At 39.2% G+C, this 23,048-nt stretch overlaps 1 protein-coding gene across 1 annotated transcript; it reads left to right on the top strand.

The window, feature by feature from the left end:
* The first annotated feature begins 3,154 nt into the window (after positions 1–3,154).
* LOC114481871 (lysine-specific demethylase 4D-like) lies at positions 3,155–21,237 on the top strand. The gene is made up of 14 exons (XM_028476928.1): positions 3,155–3,275; positions 4,884–5,045; positions 5,131–5,306; positions 5,394–5,508; positions 5,844–6,037; positions 6,134–6,183; positions 6,711–6,814; positions 6,905–7,042; positions 7,121–7,311; positions 8,090–8,214; positions 8,294–8,393; positions 10,347–10,408; positions 10,492–10,648; positions 20,796–21,237. Exons 2-14 carry the CDS (start codon positions 4,905–4,907, stop codon positions 21,235–21,237), a joined length of 1,995 nt encoding a protein of 664 aa, XP_028332729.1. The 5' UTR covers positions 3,155–3,275; positions 4,884–4,904.
* The last annotated feature ends 1,811 nt before the right edge of the window (positions 21,238–23,048 follow it).

Raw genomic sequence — 23,048 nt, 5'->3', positions numbered from 1 at the left:
TGCCTTCTGTCTGTCTGTGTAGCTTTGGAGCACAATTTACATTCCACATTACAAACAAATCAAACGCCAATGTGGAAGAACACAATAAATGAACTATTCCCCAAACAGGACACCACATTGTTCAACAATTAAAATATAGGGGTGCCCGTTTCCTTTTAACATTTATGAACTTCCTATCCTCACAAATAGAAGACTCTATATCTCTTGAATCTTGATGTATCGCCCAGCTCTAATACACACACACACACACACACACACACACACACACACACACACACACACACACACACACACACACACACAGACACACACACACACACACACACACACACACACACACACACACACACACACACACACACACACACACACACACACACACACACTACTGGTCAGAAAAGAACAACACACTTTTTCCAGGTATTTACTGAAAATTATTCAATTTATTGTGGTGTTTCACTCTGAAATGAAAGCATAGAACAAATAAGCAATTTGAGTGTAAAAAGCAATGATGGAATCACCAGAAACTCACCCAGCTCACAGTGCCGGCCTCCACCTGTCAGTGGATCACCAACTTCCTGACTGACAGGAAGCAGCAAGTAATGCTGGGAAGCATCACATCCAGCACCCGGTCATTCAGCACTGGCGCCCCTCAGGGGTGTGTTCTCTCCCCACTTCTATTCTCCCTCTACACCAATGACTGCACCTCAGGGGACCCCTCTGTGAAACTTCTGAAGTTTGCAGACGACACCACCGTCATCGGTCTCATCAGGGACGGGGACGAGTCTGCCTTCAGACGGGAGGTGGAGCAGCTGGCTCTCTGGTGCAGTCAGAACCATCTGGAGCTGAACCCGCTCAAGACTGTGGAGATGCAAGTGGACTTCAGAAGAACCCCCCCCCCACTACCATTCTGAATAGGAAAGTGGCTACTATGGACTCCTTCAGGTTCCTGGGATCCACAATCTCACAGGACCTGAAGTGGACCTCCCACATAGACACAACCAGAAAAAAGACACAGCAGAGGATGTACTTCCTGCGTCAGCTGAGGAAGTTCAACCTGCCCCAAGAGCTGCTGATAATGTTCTCCACCTCCATCATTCAGTCTGTTCTGTGCACCTCCATCACTGTCTGGTTTGGATCTACAACCAAGCTAGACAAACACCGACTACAACAGATAATTAGGACTGCAGAAAAGATCATTGGTGTTGATCTGCCCTCAATCCAAGACTTATACCTGTCCAGGGTCAATAAACGGGCAGGTAGCATCACTGCAGACCCCTCACACCCTGCACACAATCTGTTTAAACTCCTCCCCTCCGGCAGACGCTACAGATCACTGTACGCCAAAACAACCCGCCATAAAAACAGTTTCTTCCCCCAGGCTGTCACTCTGATCAACACCTAACAGTCATAGAGTGTCAGACCTGTTTCTGTTACTGTGAAATAACCATGGAACTAAACATAAAAACCCTGGATCAACCTGTCACTGAGAATGTTCATGGACATAGTTTTTCATTTAAATGTTCACCTGCACTACTCATCAATGCACTACTGCACTATTATCATATTATTATATTGTATTATTATTTTTCTTTTCTTTTTTTTTAAAAATAATAATAATAATAATAATAATTATTATTATTATTATTGTTATTATTATTATTTTTATTATTATTATCTTGTTATTTTATTTAGTTCTGCACATATTTGTCTAAATACTGTTTATATTTATTTTTTTATTTTTTTTCTAGTTGTTTGTTATTATTTAATGTTTACACTATTAGACAGAGCACAGTTCACCAAGTCAAATTCCTCGTGTGTACAACATACATTACTTGGTCAATAAAGTTGTTTCTGATTCTGATTCTGATGAACAAAACTGTTCAGCTGATGCTCATCAGGGTCTGGTACCACAATGTGTTCCAACACTGCTTTTATGCAGACAGAGGTGGTTGGAAGTAACCAAGAAAAATTGGAACACTTGAAGGAATGAGTAGCACCAGCTTTCAAGGCTGATTCAACCTTCATTGCTGCAGAACAATCTATCTATCTATCTATCTATCTATCTATCTATCTATCTATCTATCTATCTATCTATCTATCTATCTATCTATCTATCTATCTGTCTATCTATCTATCTATCTATCTATCTATCTATCTATCTATCTATCTATCTATCTATCTGTCTATCTATCTATCTATCTATCTATCTATCTGTAATGCAAGAAAGGCCAAAAAAGATACAAAAATACACAAAATGACTCCAGAATCACACTACAATGGCAACAAAAAACAATAATTATACAAAAAATGCACAAAAAGAAAAAAGAAAGATACAAAAATACACATAATGACTCCAAAAAAACAAACATTACAGAAAAATACAAAAATGAGTTGACCGGTTGTGTATATTATTATTTATCTGTGTTAGAGTTGATCTCAAAAGGTTCTCTTGTTACTGTAAGACTGTATATATTCTGTCTCTTCCATAGAGAGCCAACCATTGTTTAACAAACTGCACTCTAGTCTAAACCATTAACATGCTCAACAATATGCGTGGTAAGGTAAAAAGATGACTGGTGAATGTAAACATGATGAAATGCCCATTTTGTTTAAATCAACAGAAATAAATTTCATGAATAAATCAAATTACTGTATTGCTCTTATCTTAAATGAACTGAAAGCAGTGTTTACCATGTAAAACATGTTTATCCGTATTTTTGAAGCCATTAGTATGCATTATAAATGTATCAAACACTACCTACGCCTTAAGAGGGATATAGTTGTCTTTATTATAATACATTATTAGTTATTTTAACATAAGCACCGCTGTTTGGCTCAGTGTATCACTCACATTTGCACGTCATTTTGCAACTTGTTTTTATTGCAAGTTTTGCCTTAATTTATTCATCTTTAGCAACACTGCCTATTGACTTCTACAGATATAACCCGAAACAATTTTTTAAAATCTAAAAACAAATGTATTAGGTTATTATTAGTGCTACAGGAGCCCTGCTCATAATAATTCATTTTTTGAATTTCCCACAAGTGTCAGTTTGAGCCAAAAGCGTTTTAAATGCAGCTCAATGTTTACAGGGAGTCATGGCAACGCAGGCTAAAAGATGAAAGATGATCAGAATAAACCGCAGTGTGAGTTTTGCAGCAGGAGCTACAACAGTGACAGCACTAAAGACTCTCAGATAAGACTAAAGGAGGTCTAATATCATTTAAACCAGTTAGTAAACATTGACCAGCAGAGGTCAGCAGTGACCAAGGTTTGTGACTAAAGTTATTTGTAATATTGTACATTTTAATGACTTATTCGGTGATATTCCTAAATCAAGTTGGTAAATACAGCTGGATTTGTAATATTGTAGATATAGTTAATTAAATATATATATATATATATATATATATATATATATATATATATATATATATATATATATATATATATATATATATATATATATAGTTTTGTGTATATATGTAAATTTGTGTTACATGTTTAGTTATAATCCGATATGATTGAGCTGATATTGTAAAGCTTTTTATTTTACTTTATTTTTTGCCACATACAACACAAAAACAGAAAATTGCAGAAAAAAATACCACAGATCATAAACAATATTTACAATGCTAATAGATTATAATAGTCAGTTTGTGTGTGTGTGTGTGTGTATGTGTGTGATATTATAATAATGGTATTGTTTTATTAGAGGATGATGGAAGGAGACAATAACAAGTTAATAATAGTCAAATATGTGGGGTATAGAAACGACATATATATATATATATACAAAATAAAATTGAGAGAGCAGAGGGGCAAAAAAATAAAGCAAATGCATTAAAAAAAACAAAAACAAAATATATATATATATATATATATATATAAATATATGACTATATCAACCCAAAACTGGTCATTTGTAAAAATGGATTATCATCGCTATTTACATTCTTCCCCCAGCCCCTCCACCCTATAATGTACACTAATAATAATAATAATAATAATAATAATAATAATAATAATACAAAGAATTTGGAGAATATAAACAAATGACAACATTATAAAAAATTCCTAAACAACAGAGGCAATCATAATAACCAGAATCAGGAGCAGATGACAGCGAGGGAGATTGTGGGATATGCAGTTGTGCCATAAAAGGAATCAAATAAAATGAATGGTTGGAAAAGTAGCAATATGTGCACAAAAACAAAACAAAATAAATAAAGAAAAATGCTAATGGATAAGGGAATAAAGGATCATAAGAAATAGATGTAAGGTACAGCTGAGAGGGATTAGGTGTGTAAGAAATCTATGAGCGAGAGCCATATGGAGGGTGGTTGAGTGGTGTTAAGAGGGGTGGGTGGTTCTTTTTCCAAAGCAATGTGATCTGACAGAAGGTTCTTCCAGTGGGTGATGTGTATGGACTTTTTAGATTTCCAGTTCATGAGGGTAGTTTTCTTGGCGATAGCTAAGGAAGTGAGGAGTATTTTATTATTGGCAGTGGCTATCCGTACGGGTGCCATATCAATATACCGACATTCTATCCATACGCAGCGCCCCTATTTGGCCAGTTTAGGTCATGTGACTAAAACTAAACCTAAACCTAACTCTAACTCTAACCCAAACCCTAAAAATTGTTGCAATATTGGGTTATAACCTAACCCTAACCCGTCCATTCTCTATGAATTTAAAAAGCCATAGGTAGCTGTCAATTACTGATTTGATTTTATTTTAAGAATAATTTCTGTAAATCGGACATTTGTGTGGTGAAAATCCATATCATTTGAAAAACTACAATCTTGGTTTGTAGCTACAAAGTTGGTTTGTGGTTATGATAAGGTCAAATATTTGTCCATTTCCATTGTGTGTGCAGGAACTTCTAAGAAGATCTAAGATGGCATCAGACATGAGTTCTCCAAACCCTGACGGCAAAGGCATCATGACTTTCTTCCCAACGTACGAGGAATTCAGCAACTTCAGCCGCTACATCGCCTACATAGAGTCCCAGGGGGCTCATAAGGCCGGCCTGGCTAAAGTGAGTGTTATCATTGGATGACAAAGGTCCTTTACTTCCTGTGTGCGTAAGTTTGTTTTAACACAATAAATTCTCTTTTTTCTAGATTGTTCCACCTAAAGAGTGGAAACCGAGAGGCTCGTACGACAACATCGATGACTTAGTGATACCAAAACCCCTTAAGCAGGTGGTGTCGGGCAATGCGGGCGTGTTCTCACAGTATATCAAAAGGAAGAAGGCCATGACTGTGAGGGAGTTCCGGAAGATGGCCAACAGTGTTAAGTTAGTAACACGAGGAAAAAACATATGTTGGATTAAGCTTTCTTGATTTTAAGTTATTAATCTGTTGTTTCTGTAATGTTTTCTTAGATATCGTCCTCCAAAACATTCAGACTTTGAGGAACTAGAAAGGAAGTACTGGTCGAACGTGAACAAAAACTGCCCAATATATGGAGCAGATGTGAACGGGAGCTTATTCGAGCCGGTGAGTTTTCATTAAATTGATTAAATACATTCTGCGTAGGTCACTTCAACTGCCAGTCTTCGTCAGAGGTTTCTGCTGATTGCCTTTGATGGTTCCTTTTGAAGTTTCACTTGACTTCAAAGGAACCATCAAAGGCAATCAGCAGAACTCCTCTGAAGAAGACTGGCAGCTGACAGTCGAAACATGTCGGGAGATAAAACATTTCTGAAAAACCTTGTTTGAATAAACAAAACCTCAACTTATGCTGTTCAAAAGGAAGACAAAATGAATCTCGCTGGACCTATGTGTTGGTGACTTTTGTGTTTAATGCATCTCTTTGTGTTTTCCCCTTAAAGAATGTGAAAGAGTTTAATATTGGCAACCTCGGCACCATCCTGGACACACTGGAGCAGGACAGCGGCATCAACATAGAGGGCGTTAACACACCTTACTTGTATTTTGGGAGTTGGAAAACCACTTTTCCCTGGCACACAGAGGACATGGACCTCTACAGCATCAACTACCTTCACTTTGGAGAGCCCAAATCATGGTGATGATGAACGACAACTCATTGTCATGATCAAAACATATAAATGTATTACTTACTGCATTGATAAATGACTAAACTGTGTGTGTGTGTGTGTAGGTACGCTGTGTCTTCAGAGCACGGGAAAAGCCTGGAACATCTGGCCAAAGGTAAGAGATCGATATATGACAAATTATTTTATATACATTTTTAGAATTGCTGTTAATAATCACTGTTGCCACCTTATGTCATATTTCATTTGAGTTTCAACCACAAATAGACAAGTGGTGACCAACATGTGGATCTCACACTGATTTCGTGTGGCCCCCTAAAATGAATAAAAACACAAATGCCTCAAGAACACACAAAAATACCGGAAAATACACAACATTTGAACCAAAAGTACACAAAATGACTCCAAAAACACACAAAAAGACAACAAAAACTAACTAAAGGGCAACAAAAACTCAGAAACTACAAAAATGGCAGAAAAACATGTGTAATGACAATAAAAAACACACAAAATAAATGTACAAAATGACAGAAAAATATACCATAACAACAACAAAAATACAGAATAACTCCGAAAACACAAAACTCACAAAACAAAAATTCACAAAACTAAAAGAACAACAAAAACACACCAAAGTACAAAAATTCCTAAAACTAAACTTTGTGATTTCTGTGTGACTTTTAGACTTTTTTCCTGAAAGCTCCAAAAACTGTGAGGCGTTTTTAAGGCACAAGATGGCGCTCATCTCACCTTCAATCTTGGAGAAACACGGCATTCCTTTTGAAAAGGTGAGCAGAGTTTTTCCTTTTCAAGCATTCATCCAAACAAGGACAATGATGTAAATGCTGTAACTGATTTCCTTTGTTTACTCTTTGAAGATTACACAAAACGCTGGTGAATTCATGATAACGTTCCCTTATGCGTACCACGCTGGTTTTAATCACGGTTTCAACTGTGCCGAGGCCACCAACTTTGCCTCGGAACGATGGATCGAGTACGGAAAACAAGCCGTCATGGTGAGGAATAATGTTTATAAGCTCGTATAATTGTTAAGCAAATAAAAGCTGAACAACTCTGTGCTTCGTCGTTGGCAGTGCTCGTGCCGGGAAGACATGGTGAAGTTTTCTATGGACGTGTTTGTGCGTAAATATCAGCCTGACCGTTACGCTCAGTGGTTGGAAGGGAGAGACGTGGTGCCCATCGACCATTCCCAGCCCAACCCAGAGGCTAAGGAGTTCTTCGATGACAACGGCTACTCCAAGGACAGCTGTGGGAAATGGAAAAAGTAGGTGGAAAATGTCTTTGTGTGAGGGTGCACATGGTGTTCTGCATTTTCTGGGCTATAAGTCGCACTGGAGTATAAGTGGCATCAGTTTACAAGATGCACCATGAAAGAGGATAAGAAAACACATATATACAGTGACGTGCCGTGACCACTAGGGTTGGGTAGACACGTTGCAAATCAAGACCACAATGGCAATTTCATATGTTTCTGCTGGCAAGTGTTAATCTAACAAAATCAACATCATAAAACACCATTAAAGAAACATAAACAATTATTTAATATAGCCTCCATACTCTCCCAACAAGATACATCTCATGACACGACAGCGCATCCGTTGTTTGTGTTGGAAACACAGTGAAAAAAAAAAAATATATATATAAATATATATCAACCATCCTGTTTTCTATCATCTGAATCATTTAAAGTGTAAAATTATTAATGGTAGTTGACTTCATTCGTCCAATTTAGAATGTTTGGTTTAGCATTTTTGTAATTAGCCATACATCGAGTTAAAAATATCAGAGCAGAGGGACAGTTTTTGTCAAAACATCTTAAGTTTGACTTTGGACAGATAACAAATGAAATGATGTTGTTATTGTGACCCCTTTTTATTCTATTATATCATTATACTACGTCAGCCACCAGAGCGTGTCAGCACACTGTTTGTGCACCTTTGTACATCTCAAAGGTTTTACGCCACATTTGGAAAAACAGTAGAGGATCCTTTTAAAGTTGATAAATGTATTCATAATAAATGTTCCCCCCACATCCATTTCAGGACTAAACGGAAGATTGAGACCAAGAGACCCAGAGTGTGTCTGGAAGTACCAGAAAAGGAAGAGGAGAATAAGGTTCCTCTCAAATCTCCAAGAAATACCAGGAAGGATGGCAGAAGTAATACAGGTATCAGTGATGCTAAACATGCTAAAATATTAGAAAACTTACACAGACAGGAAGTATGATTGGGTGATTTGTTTCTCAGGTTGGCCAAAGTTGATTCTGGTGGATATTTTTCACCAAGGCTTCGGTGACAGAGGCCGAGCTCCCACCATCCAGTCCCAGGCTGAGCCCTCACAACACAGGTAAGACTGTGCAATTAATCGAAATTTGATTTTGATTATTACACTCAATAGTTACAAAAACAACATAATAGAGAAAAAAGTATTATTTGAGAAAATAATATTAATAATAATAATAATAATAATATATTTTTTAATTAAAATGTTTTATTATACATGTGTTTTATTTGTATAAAACAAATTTCCATGATTTAGGATATCTACAAAAATAAAGCTTGGCACACACACAAAAAAAATGATTATTAATACGAACTTTAATTTGTTTAATGCTGGGGTTCTCAACTGGTCTCAACCTGGGACCTATACATTTTGCTACGGTCATTAAATCGCGACCCATTTTTTTTAGAATTCAACCTACCAAATTTAGTTTTTCAAAAATACCTATTGACAACACATATATAATCTTTTTTTTTTTTTTTTTTAATTCTATATATTTCACAAAAAAGTTTGAAAACCACTGGTCTAACTTGTCCTGACTGTGTTCCTCCAATAGATAGAAGAAGAACAATCCTACTGCAAGCCACTGCCGAAGAAGCAGAAGCTGCAGCAGGCGGAGCCTCGTAATCACTAGCTCATCAAAGACGAGCCCAGTGATGATGCTGCGTCATCGCCATTAATGAAGTTTGAGATTCTTGCCAGTTGAAGCAGCAAAAAATAAATCATATATACATATAGAACGTCTCCAGTTTTGCTTCACATATCAATAATGAAAACAAATGCACCAATCTAACTTTTATTATTATTATTATTATTATTTTTATTATTATTATTTGTATTTCTAATTTCTGTAACATAAGTTTTGAAAGCTGTATAGACCCTTGTGACTGACGTCACGGCACATTGACCCAGCGCCATCTTGGAAGATGACGGCTATTCTGTCCTGGCTGACAGATAGCGAACAAATTTGAGAGACCCAGTAGATTGACTCAAGTTGCTTTACTGAATCTTCCCGTACTTTTTTTTTTGTAAAACTGCAACACAATGAAATTAACACAATGTTACAAATTGAAATTAAATATATGCAACAACACTGGTCACACTTTCGTTCTTCCTTTCCAGGTTATAAATCAGGTAAGTACCTCACACTGTTAAATAAGGCAAACACATCTTTTTTACAGTATGCTTCCACAGGTAAATAACAGCATAAACACAGTAAACAGCAATACTGGTTCACACATAAACATAGCATATAACACAAACAAGGTCTGACAATTAACTGAATTAGTCATAGCAGCTAAACTAGCTTCTTGCTATTGCTTAGCTTCACGATTTGCGTTAGCATAGTTAGCACGGTTTTTGTGACTTAAAATAAATGTCTCAAACACTATCTTAAAGATCACAGTGCCACAAAACAACTAAAATAATAAATTGCATTCATACTCACTGTTAGTTCCACTCCAAAACTCAGACAACAACACTCTGTGGCAGAGCACTTGTAGCTTATGCATGAACAAAGAAAGTGCCTGGTCCTTTACACCGCAGTAACTCAAAAACACCACCAGGGGGACTTAACCCTTTCAATCCCTGACAGGAGTCAGAACACTCCCCGCTTGGTATAAACATGTTATACCACTATTTACACCTTCTTCTGTGGCATAAGTAAAACAACATCACTAATGGGTCTAAGATACTCCTTAATTACACATGAGATTGGAACCAGAAGTTTACTAACAGTCCATCCAGGATGCGTCTTGCCACACCGATTAGCCTCTCCCAAGCTCCTCCCATGTGTGAGGAGTGGGGAGCATTAAAGGTCCACGTACATCCCTGCTCCTGCAGGTAGCTCTTGACCTCAGGGTCATCTGTGTTTACTTGAAGTTCTCTACATGCACCGATGAAATTCGTGCCTCTATCTATTGATGAAGCTCGAGGTCGACATGGATTTGATAACTTCAAGATTCACAGCTCTTGTACTTAGACAAGCAAAAATCACTGCCCACCTCTTGCTCTCTGCAGCTCCACCTCGTGTCCGCCGGGTTGTGACACTCCATGGGCCAAAAACGTCAAGCCCTACATGAGTAAAAGGTGGGTCTGTTGCCAACCTGTCAGCCGGCAGGTCAGACATCTTTTGAACTTCTGTCTGCCTCTCAACTTCTTACAGATGATGCATTTGAATATGATGCTCGAGGTGAGTCTCCTCCCTCCTACAATCCAGACACCAGCGGTGCGCAATGCACCCTCAGTGAAGTGGCGACCCTGGTGGGCTACTTTATCATGATAGTGTCAGACCAGGAGAGTGGTCACGTGATGGCCAGCTGGTAGGATGAGTAGATGTTTCTCTTGGTCTTCCAAATCTGCCCTGTGTATCCGACCTCCAACTCTAATCAATCCGTTCTTGTCAATGAAGGGATCCAGCTTTGCAAGGGGACTTTGGCAGTGCACTTTGGTACCCTGAGTTAAGCATTTCAGCTCCTCTTTATACACATCCTCCTGCACAGCCTTGAAGATATCCATCTTTGCTTGAGAACGCTCTCTGGTGAGCGGCTGACTGCATTGATGCCACCCCTTACATCTATCAGTCTTACTCTCTCTGGAGAATGACTTGGCTACATGAACGAGACTTGCCATGCCTCTTACTAGACTCTTCAAAACAGAGAAGCGTTCAAACCTTGATGCTCCAAAACACTGTTCTGCGGTCTTGGTTATGAGACGGGTGACTTGGGGCCGAACATCTTTATCTGCATCTGGTTGCACAAGCTCAAATGATTCTGCTTCATCATCCTGTCTTGGACTCAGCTGACTGAAAAAGGGAGGGCCAAGCAACCAGCTGGATGAGACTAAGTGAGCTGCTGGAATTGGCCTGGTTCCCTGATCTGCAGGGTTTTGGTCAGTCAACACATACTGCCACTGTTTTGGTTCAGTGGAGCCTCGAATGCGAGCTACTCGGTTAGCTACATAGGTATAGAACCTGTAGACCAAAGCTAAAAGCTTTAAACGGAGGCTACTGAGTTCATCTCCTCTTCAGCCTCTCCTCACATTATATGTGGCCTTTTTTACATCTTCACCTGGAGTTATGCAACTTATGTATCATGATGGATTTAAGATGAAAAAACTCCTTGAACTAATAGATAGAAATCTTGTATTTCTTTAGAATCCTCCTGGAATTAACCCTCAAACATAAACACTATCAATCCTCTCTCTGTTCTGGGCCGGGGTCCAGACCTCGAGAGCTGTTTCTGTTGTTTCTCCCATCCAGCCAGTATTTGACCTCCGGTGTCTCTCTCTAAGAAACAGGAAAACAGTTCCCCTTTTTATCTTTCTCATTAGCTGCAGTGCAGCATTAGACGATGACCTGCTAACTACAGATGTGTGAGTGGAGGCTCTTCTTTCCTTTTAGCGCTACATTCTTCAGTTAACGAGGATCAGAGGTCCTGCTCAGGGTTCTGAAGACAGTCTTATTCACTGAGATGATAAGCAGAGCAGAGAAGTTGTCAGAGGTCAGCAGTACCTAACTCTTTAACATTAACTCTTTTAACTTGACAGCAGGGACTTCATTCATGTTTTAATAGTGGAACAGCTCGAGTTCACAATCAGTGATTTTAATCAAATGATCTAAGATGCGTATGTATGCATCCTATATATATATATATATATATATATATATATATATATATATATATATATATATATATATATAAAAACATTTTTAGGTAAAGACTGAAAATATACAAATATTTTCAGTCTTTAACTCGTCCACGGATTCTTCCCATACTAGCGGCTGCAGCACAACCTGCTGCACTTGAAAGGAAGTGTAGATAGTATTCTTCTTCTTCTTCTTCTTCTTCTTCTTCTTCTTCTTCTACTTCTTCTTCTTCGTTTTGTTTCATGTTGGATGGCACCTAGCGTTACAGGTACATTACAGTCACTAACTAATACAGGAGTGTTAACCAGAGAACTATGTCCCTAAATCTATGAAAAAAAAAAACTAAATTATTTTCATTAACTCAGTTTCTTTTAAAAACATAAGCAATGCTTTATATTTCCCCTCCTCAATGTTAAACAGATTTTATAGATTTAAAACTCTTGCCTCCTAATTCTTGAATTCTTCCTTAAAGGTGCATTATGTAAGATTTTTTTTTTTTTGACATAATTTGGTCAAAAATCCATAATCATCTTGTGTGTTATAAATGGAAAGTCAATCTATTCTCTTTCTCCTGGCCCTTTGAATGAGATTTAGAAATCCAGGAGCGTGACACTGGATGTCAGCCAATTCAAGATCTTTCTACAATGGGCTGTTTTGGGTGTTACTATTGGCTGCTGACTGAAGTTGGTAGTAAAAGTGCAATGGCGGATGTTCCAGCAGAAGTCTCCATCACAGCGTTAGACACAACAGTTACATGGCAAATCAAGAAAAGAAAAAAAGTCAGACTGAGGTGGAGAAACAACAGTTAAAGGCACAAACATACTGAGGACGGATCACTTTGAATCCTCTCGGATCCCCGTAACTGTGCAGAGTCCGCCTCACCTACTGGTGTCAGAGGGAGAGTGATAACAGACGGGATAAATTGCGTGTAAACCCAAGAGAAGCTTATTCAAGGTGAATTCATTTTACAGTCTGGATGCAGAGTGATGGTTGTCACTCTGCCCTGAGCGGCAGGCAGCTGGGATCACAGCCCGTTTGTGTGTGCTTGTGGCGGGAACGAGCGGGCAGCAGCCGCTGCTCAGGGCAGTAACTACAGAGTGATACGTGCTTTCATGTCAGAATCTCTAAAACACCAGAAAAAATTCCACTAACACAAGATATTTGTCACTAGTTTCTATTGAGAAAAACGTCCCTAAGGGCGCTATTCTCCCCCTGTACTTCATACCTGTCAAGTTTTGGATTTGAAAATAAGGGAAATTTTCTGGGCCCACTACGAGCCATCCCACCCGCCCCATCTGCCCAACCAAGCTCCAGTATCCCTTATATTTTAAGATAGGTGTACAAGAAATCTAAAATACCCACTTGTCAACCACTTACTAAATACAATTATGTGATTAGAATCTGGTAGGTCGACCTTTATTAACATTGAAATGCTGTGAACATTCCTACTAGGGCTGGGCAATATGAACCAAAACTCAGATCTCAATATTTTTTTCTCAAAATGGTGATAAACAATATAAATCTAGATCATTTTATCAAATAAAGTCTGACCAGAAAAACAATTCTGGGTTGAATTTGCTGATGCAAAATGCCACACATGGACATTTATTAACAAACAGCTGATCAATATGTGCACTCAGAAATCCATCTAACTGAGCTTTACATGTTGTTCTGAGAAGTAAAAGCAGCGACTCATAATAAGCTATTATATATATATATATATAGATATTGATGAAATATAGTTTTCTCTATCGCCAAAATCGACAACTCGATACATCTTGAATCTCGATATATCGCCCAGCCCTAATTCCTAAATTATAAAACAGCCTAAATAAACATATAACTGTCTTTATGAAGCACATGTGTTTATTTAATATACTTACAGTTTATATACAAGTCAATGCATTGCTTGTCTTTAAGTCAGACATTATCATTTTATTTTCATTACATATTTTCTTTTAATTTTTCATGCTCTCTCATGTGGTTCTCTGGTATTCACTAATGACTTATTAGAAACATTTGTTGCAGACTTTACATCATTTAACACTTTTTAAAGCAGCGTATATTTGTGGAGCTTGTGATTGGCTGATTTTTCATGGTGACTTACATTGTTCCTTCCCCCGTGGTAGACATTAAAATCTCAGTTATTAATCTAACAGAACGTGTAACTGTGTCCCATCCTGCAGCTCATTTGAAAGGTAAATTCTGTGTCCCATTTTACAACGTATTTACACCAGTTCTTTGTTTTTTTTTCGCCGGAACGTCTTCATTCATTGTGTCTCTTCTGAGTTATTTCCGGGTTTGTTCCCACTGTCAGCACTAATCTCGTGAGAGCTGCCACTGAGGCCATTTCAGGTGGCAGTTCTCGCGAGGCTAGTGGAGCTGTTCAGTTTAGTAAGACATCTTTGAAATATTATTACATTAAAATACGGGATATTCACGGGAAAATAATAATATGGGAAGATGGCAGGAAAGAGGGGTAAAATACGGGAGTTTCCCGGCCAAAACGGGATACTTGACAGTTATGCTGTACTTAAGTCAGCCGCTGTGCGCCTCCATCCCAGTTACGCACTCTGGGTGGAGCGGCCCTGAAATGCGGGCGTTCCCATTCAAATCTGGCCTTGCGCATATTCTCTGCTGAAGTTCTTTTCTTCTTATGCACTTTTGAACCTGGAATAACTGCAGTGGCCGGAGGAAGTGAAACATTATATTGCACTAGAAGTATGAACTTAGTTACATTTTAAACCACACAGACTCATATTATTGCAGAAGAGACTCAGAAATAATTTATCCAAACTGACACTGTCTCGTTGTTACACTGTTGCACTGTCATGGGTTCAATATGTTCACACTTAACAGTTCTAGACGGTACAAAATGTGTTGCATTTCATTATATTTTATCCGTGCTGTCTGCTCCTTTTTCTGCAGAGACGGTGGGTGCTGCGTCGTGGAGCTGATCAGCTGTGCGCACCCGAGTTGAGCCTGCTCGAGAAATGAAACTCTAACAGACGCAGACTTCTGTTCACGTTGGTCACGTGGATGTCCAACTATTTTCGTACTATGTCCAACGTAAAGCCGCAGTTTGATTCACTCCAGAGTAAATAATAAGTGAGGCAAGCTGTCATATGCAGAGGTTGGTGAAATGCGTATGAGACGATTGATAGCAGAAACTGTTCCCACACATATTTAAATGAGGCTCAGCTTCAGTTCGGATTTGCTCACATTAGCTCCATGAAGGCTTTAGACAATCTATTTTTAAAACTGTGTATTATGTAGGAAGCCACTGGTTGTGTTTCACTGCAAACATCTGTGTCTCCTCTGGATTAAAGCAAGACGCTCTGCGGGATTATTTCCTCATACCTATAGCGCGTCACACTCGGTCACGCTTTAGATCAGGTACCGTATTGATGACAGATGTTGACTGATGTGCTGATTATTTCAGAATGCAGGAATGGAAGAATTTAATCAAATCAGGCTTTCTACACAAACAAACGTGAATCTATAGATAGTTTGGGGGGTAAAAAGGAGAGATTTTAACTGTGGTTCGGACAGAAGAATGCAACCAATTCTCTCACACTGCAATAATCTGATCAAATCAACCTGTTACACTGTTTATCAATGAAGGCGTTTCAAATTAAAAGTGCGCTTTATCATTTTCATGGATTCCAATGACATTTACAAGGGGTGGGAAAAATCTATGTTCCGTGATTTCTAGACAGCCCCAAAAAATGACATCATGGCCTCCTTTGCTTCAGACTGCCTTCATTGACAGACTACGTGCTTTTGGTTTATTTACACGTGGTGAGCGTGTCAGGAGCCTGGACCGGCGAATACGCACAGGAGAGAGGCGCATAACTGTGGCAAGGACTTTAAAACATGTTAAAATTACTGTATTATTATTATTATTACATTTTACCTAGTGGCGGTATATGGCCAGTAGGCGGAGCTGTGAGCATTCGGTGTCAATAGCGGATGTCAGTCACCAATAGAGTGAGACGTCAGACAGTGCTAGTTACACGGAGCAACACAGACGTGAAAACTGCTATGTTTTGTCACTATTTCCTGAGGAATAAAAATTAATATGTGAAACAAAGGATCGACCACAGCGTCATTTTTATAAGTGTAACATAACTGCAGGCATGCAAAAAAGCGCTTCAGTGCAGACTGGAGAATAGGGCCCTAAAAGCATTCACAAAGACACCGGTAAGGGAGGTTGAGTTTCGGTTTCAGTTTCAAAACAAAGCGGAGAGAGGATTCTACAAACTGCAGCTTTAAATCTTTCTCTCTGGATAAAGTACTTCCAGCATTCCGGCCTCTGATCCACACTCACAAAATCCTGTTGGATGTTTTCCCATTAAATGCATTGTTTTATATAAACCAGTGAGTCATAACCTCAGTCTAGATATGATTGTTTCCTCCCTGGAGCTTCTTCCTGCTGATTCCCTTCCTCCCACTTTTTGCTTTACATTATACAAATGACAACCTTTAGTTCCTGCATCACAATATTTCTGCCACTCTCTCATTATCTTGGAGAGAATTATTAATTTATTTGGCTTCACTTTTACTCAGAGATTCCTCCATTAGCTCATTCTGTTTTGCCAGAGCGTCTGCAATCTCATTTCTCTCAATACCACTATGAGCTGCAGATCCACCTAAATCTAACTTCTGTCCCCCTGTGTTGTAGTCCTAAAAGTGCTTCAAAAATGTCATACACCATCTCTGGTCTGACATAGATTCATTATTATCCTTGGCATCATTGCAGACTGAACATGACCTTATTTACCCGATTTTGTTCTATTCATTGCTATACCACTACAATAGCTAACATTTCTACTGTTAAGTGATCTGATGTTATTTTATTAATACTTGCATAATAATCAGGGGCTTTCACCTTTATTTATCTTCATATAGGTTTTTACACAAACATGAAATTTGTTCTCTGCATTTGACCCATCCCTGAGGAGCAGTGGAGCAGGCCACCACTCCCACTTATACATTTAAATTTGGAATACTAAAAGCAAACCCAGTATTTCCCTTCCTGGGTTCCTTAATCTGTCGGTGTAAGTTGGAATGTGAGCTTGGTGTACTGGTCTCAGCCTTTCAGCAACTGCACCATCCTAATTTCCTTTCCCTATGTCTTCCTTCATTTTTTTTTTAATGTATAAATTTAAACATATAGGGGGAAATAACCACGAAGGGGTCACCAGGTAAGAGTATATCTTTCCCTATGCAGTTCCATTTTACTAGCTGTCCCTACATAACACTCCCACTTTGTTGCTCAGCTCTCCCAGCATGGTTCACTGCTGGATGTTCTTCAGTTTGTCCTCGTAGACTTATCCATTGATTTAACACCAACTTTTTGTACCTCAAGAGTAATGGCACTTCTCCCATTTCTACTTGGACTGCTATGGCTGTAGAAGACTTAATAGACCCAAAGGATAACCTCAATTGATTTTGAAGACATCTAGCTTTTTTTTGGATGCTGATCTGTACACTATACAGTACTTCCATAATCAATCAATGATCTTATTATATGTAACGCTGGACCAGACAGAACAGGACTCAAATGCGGGACCCAGAATCAGCGTCCGAGAGTTTTATTCTTAAAAAAGGTCGATACACGCGAGGTCAGTCAGCACAAGCAGAAGTACAAAAGGAGCAGTCAGAGGCAAAATCCAGGAGGCAAAAAACAAGGTGAAAAACAGGCAGAGTCAGAACTAGTCACTAGGAAAACACTAGATTACTGGTCACGAATGAAAACAGACAATCTGGCAAACAGAAACTGAAGGAGTGTTTGTTTGATTTCAAAACAAACAATAACCAGGAATAAATATTTGCTCCCTGGTAAAGATTGTAGCTCTAAAAAGTGGTACAATGATAAACTTGGTGATATTACAGCCTGTGAAAGCAGTACGGGGATGTATTTACTCCTTCTCCGGGTTTTAGTATCGTCCGGTGAAGCCAGCTCCGTTTACTGATCTCCGTGTGTGTTTAATAACTCCATGTGTCCGTGTTAATCTGCACGATTATGTTGTCACCAAAAGCATCATCGCCGCAAGTCGCACATGCGCTAAACGACCGTAATTAACTTAAAGTGGCTTTAAGTGTTGTTAAATGTTTACAAGATAGAGGAATTATCTCATTCAGAATTAAAAACAGAATAAACCAGCCACCTAATTCGGAATTAACTTCAATTTGAAATTAAATTAGCATTAGGAATTAAGTGTTTACCAGGTCAGGTTAAAGAGGAATTAACTTTTATTCCTCTTTAAAGAGGAACTAAAGCTGTCATGTAAACGTGGCCAGTGAACTCCACATTTCTTCCCCTTGTCCACATTTCCCCATCGTCTGCAAAAAGGGAAAACCACATTCCTCTTAATACATCATTTATCAATTATAGAAAATTATAAAGGGCTTACTATGCTGCCTTGAGGTGCTCCATTCTCAATCACACATTTTACTGAGTATTTTTTCCCTACTCTAACCTGTATTGTTCTTTCTAATAAGAAGTTCTTGATCCATCTATAAATCCTAAATAGATTGATTAACAATCCTTCTCTCCACATCATATTATACGCCTTCTCTATGTCAAAAAATACTGTCACACCTTCCTAATGTCATGTTCCAAACATAAAGCTGGATCCATGGTATTTTGTCCTCTCCTAAAACCACTCTGATATTTTGACTTGTATCCTTTATTTTCAAAATAATATGTTAACCTATCATTGATCATTTTCTCCATTATTTTGCAGATTTTAGACATTAAAGAAATTGGTCTATAATTCCCTGGATGAGTACAAACTTTTCCTGGCTTAGGTATTAGAACTATGATCGCCTCCTTCCAACTTTGAGGCAATTTTCCACCCACCCAAACTTTATTATATAGATTAAATAAACAGTCCTTTGACGTTTCACTGAGACTGTTAATCATTTAATAACAAATCTGAATCTTACATGGTGCTGACATATTGGTTTTCCTAAGAGAGCGGTTGAGTTGTGTTTTTGTAAATGGCCTATTTAATATATCATTGACTTCTTCCTCATGTTGTAATATCTCCTCATTCTCTGCTGTTGTCACTTCCCTCCCTCTTTTCCCCTCTTCACTAATATTGTCGGAACTATATATTTCAACAAATATTTTTACCAGCATACCTGCTTTCTCCTTGTCTTTTATTGCTGTTTTTTCACCATCACTTAATGCTGATATCCGGAGTTTCTGAGAGGACATCTCGATGTCCCGCCCTCAACAGCTCCACTTCCTCCCTCGCCTTTGCAATCTACCAGAAGCCACACCCCTACTTTTCTGCATGCGCCACATGGAACATAACAAGGTTATGGTCACATTGATATAGGTCTATGGGTCAGGTAAGAGCCAAAATCATATTTACCTGTTTGCTGTTGTGGCCTTGTTTCCATGCACAGTTCCGCGTTCACTTTGATTGACAGTCTCAAAAACATGAAGTCGAATCCTATTGGCTGGGCGCACTCTGCGATTGTTTCCATTTGTATAGGGGTCTATAGGATGAAGGAGGGACTTATATACATTAATGTATAAGACTGACCACCGGCAATAGACCATAGTAAAAGACTAGTTAGGTGTTTTTGTGCATTTCAAATGAATCAAACATAAACATTGATTTTTCAGAAACTCCGGATATCAGCTTTAAGACAAGACATCCACACTCTCTTTTAAACCGCTTCATTTTTTGAATCATTCTCCACACTTTATCAATTCTTGTTTCTCTTCCTATTAAGTTACAAAATTTCCTCCAAAAATCCTTCCTTGCATTTTTAACAGTTCTTCTTACCGTTGCTTGCAATTTCTTATATGTAATAAAAGTCTTTTTTTAAACAATTTAAAAGCTTTATTTTGCAACTTAATTACTTCACCACACTCATTTGTCCACCATGGTAAAATCTTTTTCCTGTACTTACCACCCTTCTCTTGAATAGACTGCTTTGCTGCCTCAAGAATAGCTCTACAAAAAGAAACATTTCATTTATCAGCACTCTCATTATTATCAACTTTTTCCATTTCTTGATCAGTAATACATCTAAATTTTTCCCAATCTGTGAGGAAGCAGCTTGCAGATGGCCTGGCCAGGATCAATGAGAGCCAGCTCCCCGGCAAGTATAAAGTATGGAGTTACCAGTTCATACCGTACCCAAGGGTGATGTGGCCTTTGAAGATGAGTGAAGTCCCCTCCTCCATGGTAGACAAGATGGACAGACTGGCTAACTCATATATCAGGAAGTGACTCGGACTGCCGAGATGCCAGCCAGACGTAGGCCTCTTTGGCAGAAATACGCTGCAACTACCATTGCGATTCATTGGCCTGAGTTACAGGCAAGAGAAGGCTCGGATGGTGATGGAGCTGAGGGAATCCAATGTCCAACTGGTGAGAGCAGCTGGCTCTCAGATACAAACAAGGAGGAAGTGGAAAGCCCAGGAAGAGGTCAATCAGCAGGCTGAAACATTGCGAGGTAGTCGGCAGAGTCCAGGAGGGTTGAGCAGGCCTTGGGAGGAGTGAGACCACCCGCTTCTGTTGTAAGGCCTCCAAGGAAGAGCGGAGAGCCATGGTGGTAGCAGAAGTGACAAGGACCAAGCAGGATCGCCTTAATAGCAAAGCGGTGTCTGAAAGACGGCAGAGAGGCTGGATGTCATTGGAAGGTGTCACAGACAGGCCCTTGACATGGTCTGACCTGTGAAAGATCCCCCAAGCCAGGCTCAGCTTCCTAAACAGATCTACTTATGACACTCTACCTTGTCCCAGAAACCTCCACTAGTGGTTCGGTGTTGAAGAGACCTGTCCCCTTTGTAGTACCAGCAATGCAAGCCTCCAGCATATCCTGTCGGGCTGCAAGATAGCATTGCCCCAAGGCCACTACAGGTGGCCACACAATATGGTGTTGAGGAAGTTGGCAAAGGTGGCAGGGTTATGCAGACAGGAGGCTAACAGCAGTCTTCCAGCGAGACAACCCATCCTGTTTGCAAGGGCCGGAGAGAATGTCAACCCCCCTCGCCAGAGATGTATGTCAAAAGTCCTCACACCTGGCAGTGAGTGGACCATGAGGGTCGACCTGGGGATGCAGCTCCAGTTCGTCAGCGAGGTGGTAGAAACATCGCTCCGACCAGACCTGGTCATGTGGTCAGAGCCACGCAAGACCATTATGTTGGTGGAGCTCACTGTCCCTTTGGAGGAGGGTATGCAGGCTGCCAACAAGCAAAAAAGATCTAAGTATGCAGACCTGGTGGAAGACTGAAAGAAGGCTGGCTAGAAAGCCATCTTGTGTCCCGTCAAAGTGGGATGCAGGGTCTTCGTCAGGTCTTTAACGGTTTGCCTGCTGCGCGATATGGGATGCAGAGGAGCAGGGTGTTGGAAAGCCATCAAAGAACTGGCCGAGGAGGCAGAGAGGGGCAGCTTTTGGCTATGGCTGAGGAGGAAGCATAAGAGTTGGGGGGCAGATAACACCTAGTGCATTGGCAGGGGGTTGGAGGGAGAGATCCCTGTCATCGCTCCGCCACCAGGAGATGTACTGGGGTTAATGGTCCCCAGCTGATGACCCATTTATACCCTGGGAGTTATTCAGATTAACATTTTGATCTCCTTTTGATCTCATTTCACCCAACAAGATAGATTCACAATAAATTCTGCAGACTTATTTTCATAATTAACATCAATTTTTCAATGCAATTTATCTTTAAAGGGGACATCTCATGCTAAAGGCACTTTTTTAGCCCTTAAATGCATTTTGTTGTATATTTAGAGTGCTTAGAAGTACAGAAAAAATCAAATAAGTCTCTTCGGGTGCTCCGTAGATATCTTTATATTCTGTTTTGCTCATATTTTTCAATCTGTTTTGATTTCTCTATTCTCTATTACGTTTTTTGAACTATTACATCACAGTATTTGCAGCGGAACTGCCAAATTAGTACATCAACTCCAGGTCCAACACTTCGAGCAATCCACCATTTTTATTTCTCGATTTTATTTTGTAGTCCAAGCTCAAGGATGCCGAAGTTACGAGAGGATAAGTCAAAATGTTCGGTTGTTGGATGTAGTAACCCACACGCTTCATTACAACGTCTCCCAGCATCAGAACCTTTTCAAAGTGCCTGGTTGAGTTTTATTTTTTATGGAAATGTACCCACATCTGTGGGTAAGGTCATTTTTGTGTGCGCGAAGCACTTCAAGGATGACTGCTTCTGCAACCTCCGCCAGTATAAAGAAGGATTTGCCAAATGCTTTGTCTGATTGAGGGGTCAATTCCTTCTATCTTTGGAGACGACGAACAGAGCACTTCAATAAGCTGTAAATAACGGTAAAAAGTGTGATGATAAGACATCCCTGTCATTGTTTTGTTAGCATTAGCAGTTGCACCGTCTTCAGACTTCATATGTTAGCGCTGTGTGCTCGTTTTAGATCCTTGATGAAATGGCCTACGTGATTTAATTTAAGTCTAAAGTTTTCATTAGTCATTTCATTTTGCCGTTTTTGTCTTTGAAAAGACTGTATTAAAATGTATTTCGTGATGTTAGCTTGGCGCTAGCGTTAGCTCGGTGCTTGTGTTAGCTCACTTGTTAGGGTTCTGCAGGTTCATCATCTTCATATTCATCTCGCTCCGCCAGGTCAGACTCTGGCTCGAACATGTAAGGCTGGATGGACAAGTCTTCTGTTGTTGACATTGTGTAAATAACCTCTGAATAAAAAGACAATAAATAGACTGAATAAATACACAAAATGACTCCAGAATCACACTACAATGGCAACAAAAAACAATGATTATACAAAAAATGCACAAAAAGACAACAGAAAGATACAAAAATACACATAATGACTCATTACAGAAAAATATAAAAATGAGTAAAAAAAAACAAAAAAAAAAACACATTTATTATGCACATGTCCCATAGAATTAAACCAGGGAAATCACATACACTATTTAACTTTTGCACCCACACATAAACCCCTTAATAACACTACAGAGTACAGAGTATGTACACCTCTTTGTATATCCAACCTTCAAACACATACTCATTTGGCCATAATTGACAATTCGACTTAAGCTCCTCC

This window comes from Gouania willdenowi, chromosome 19 (genome assembly GCF_900634775.1).
Source record: "Gouania willdenowi chromosome 19, fGouWil2.1, whole genome shotgun sequence".
Taxonomy (NCBI): domain Eukaryota; kingdom Metazoa; phylum Chordata; class Actinopteri; order Blenniiformes; family Gobiesocidae; genus Gouania; species Gouania willdenowi.
This window is presented reverse-complemented; position numbering and strand designations above follow the sequence as displayed.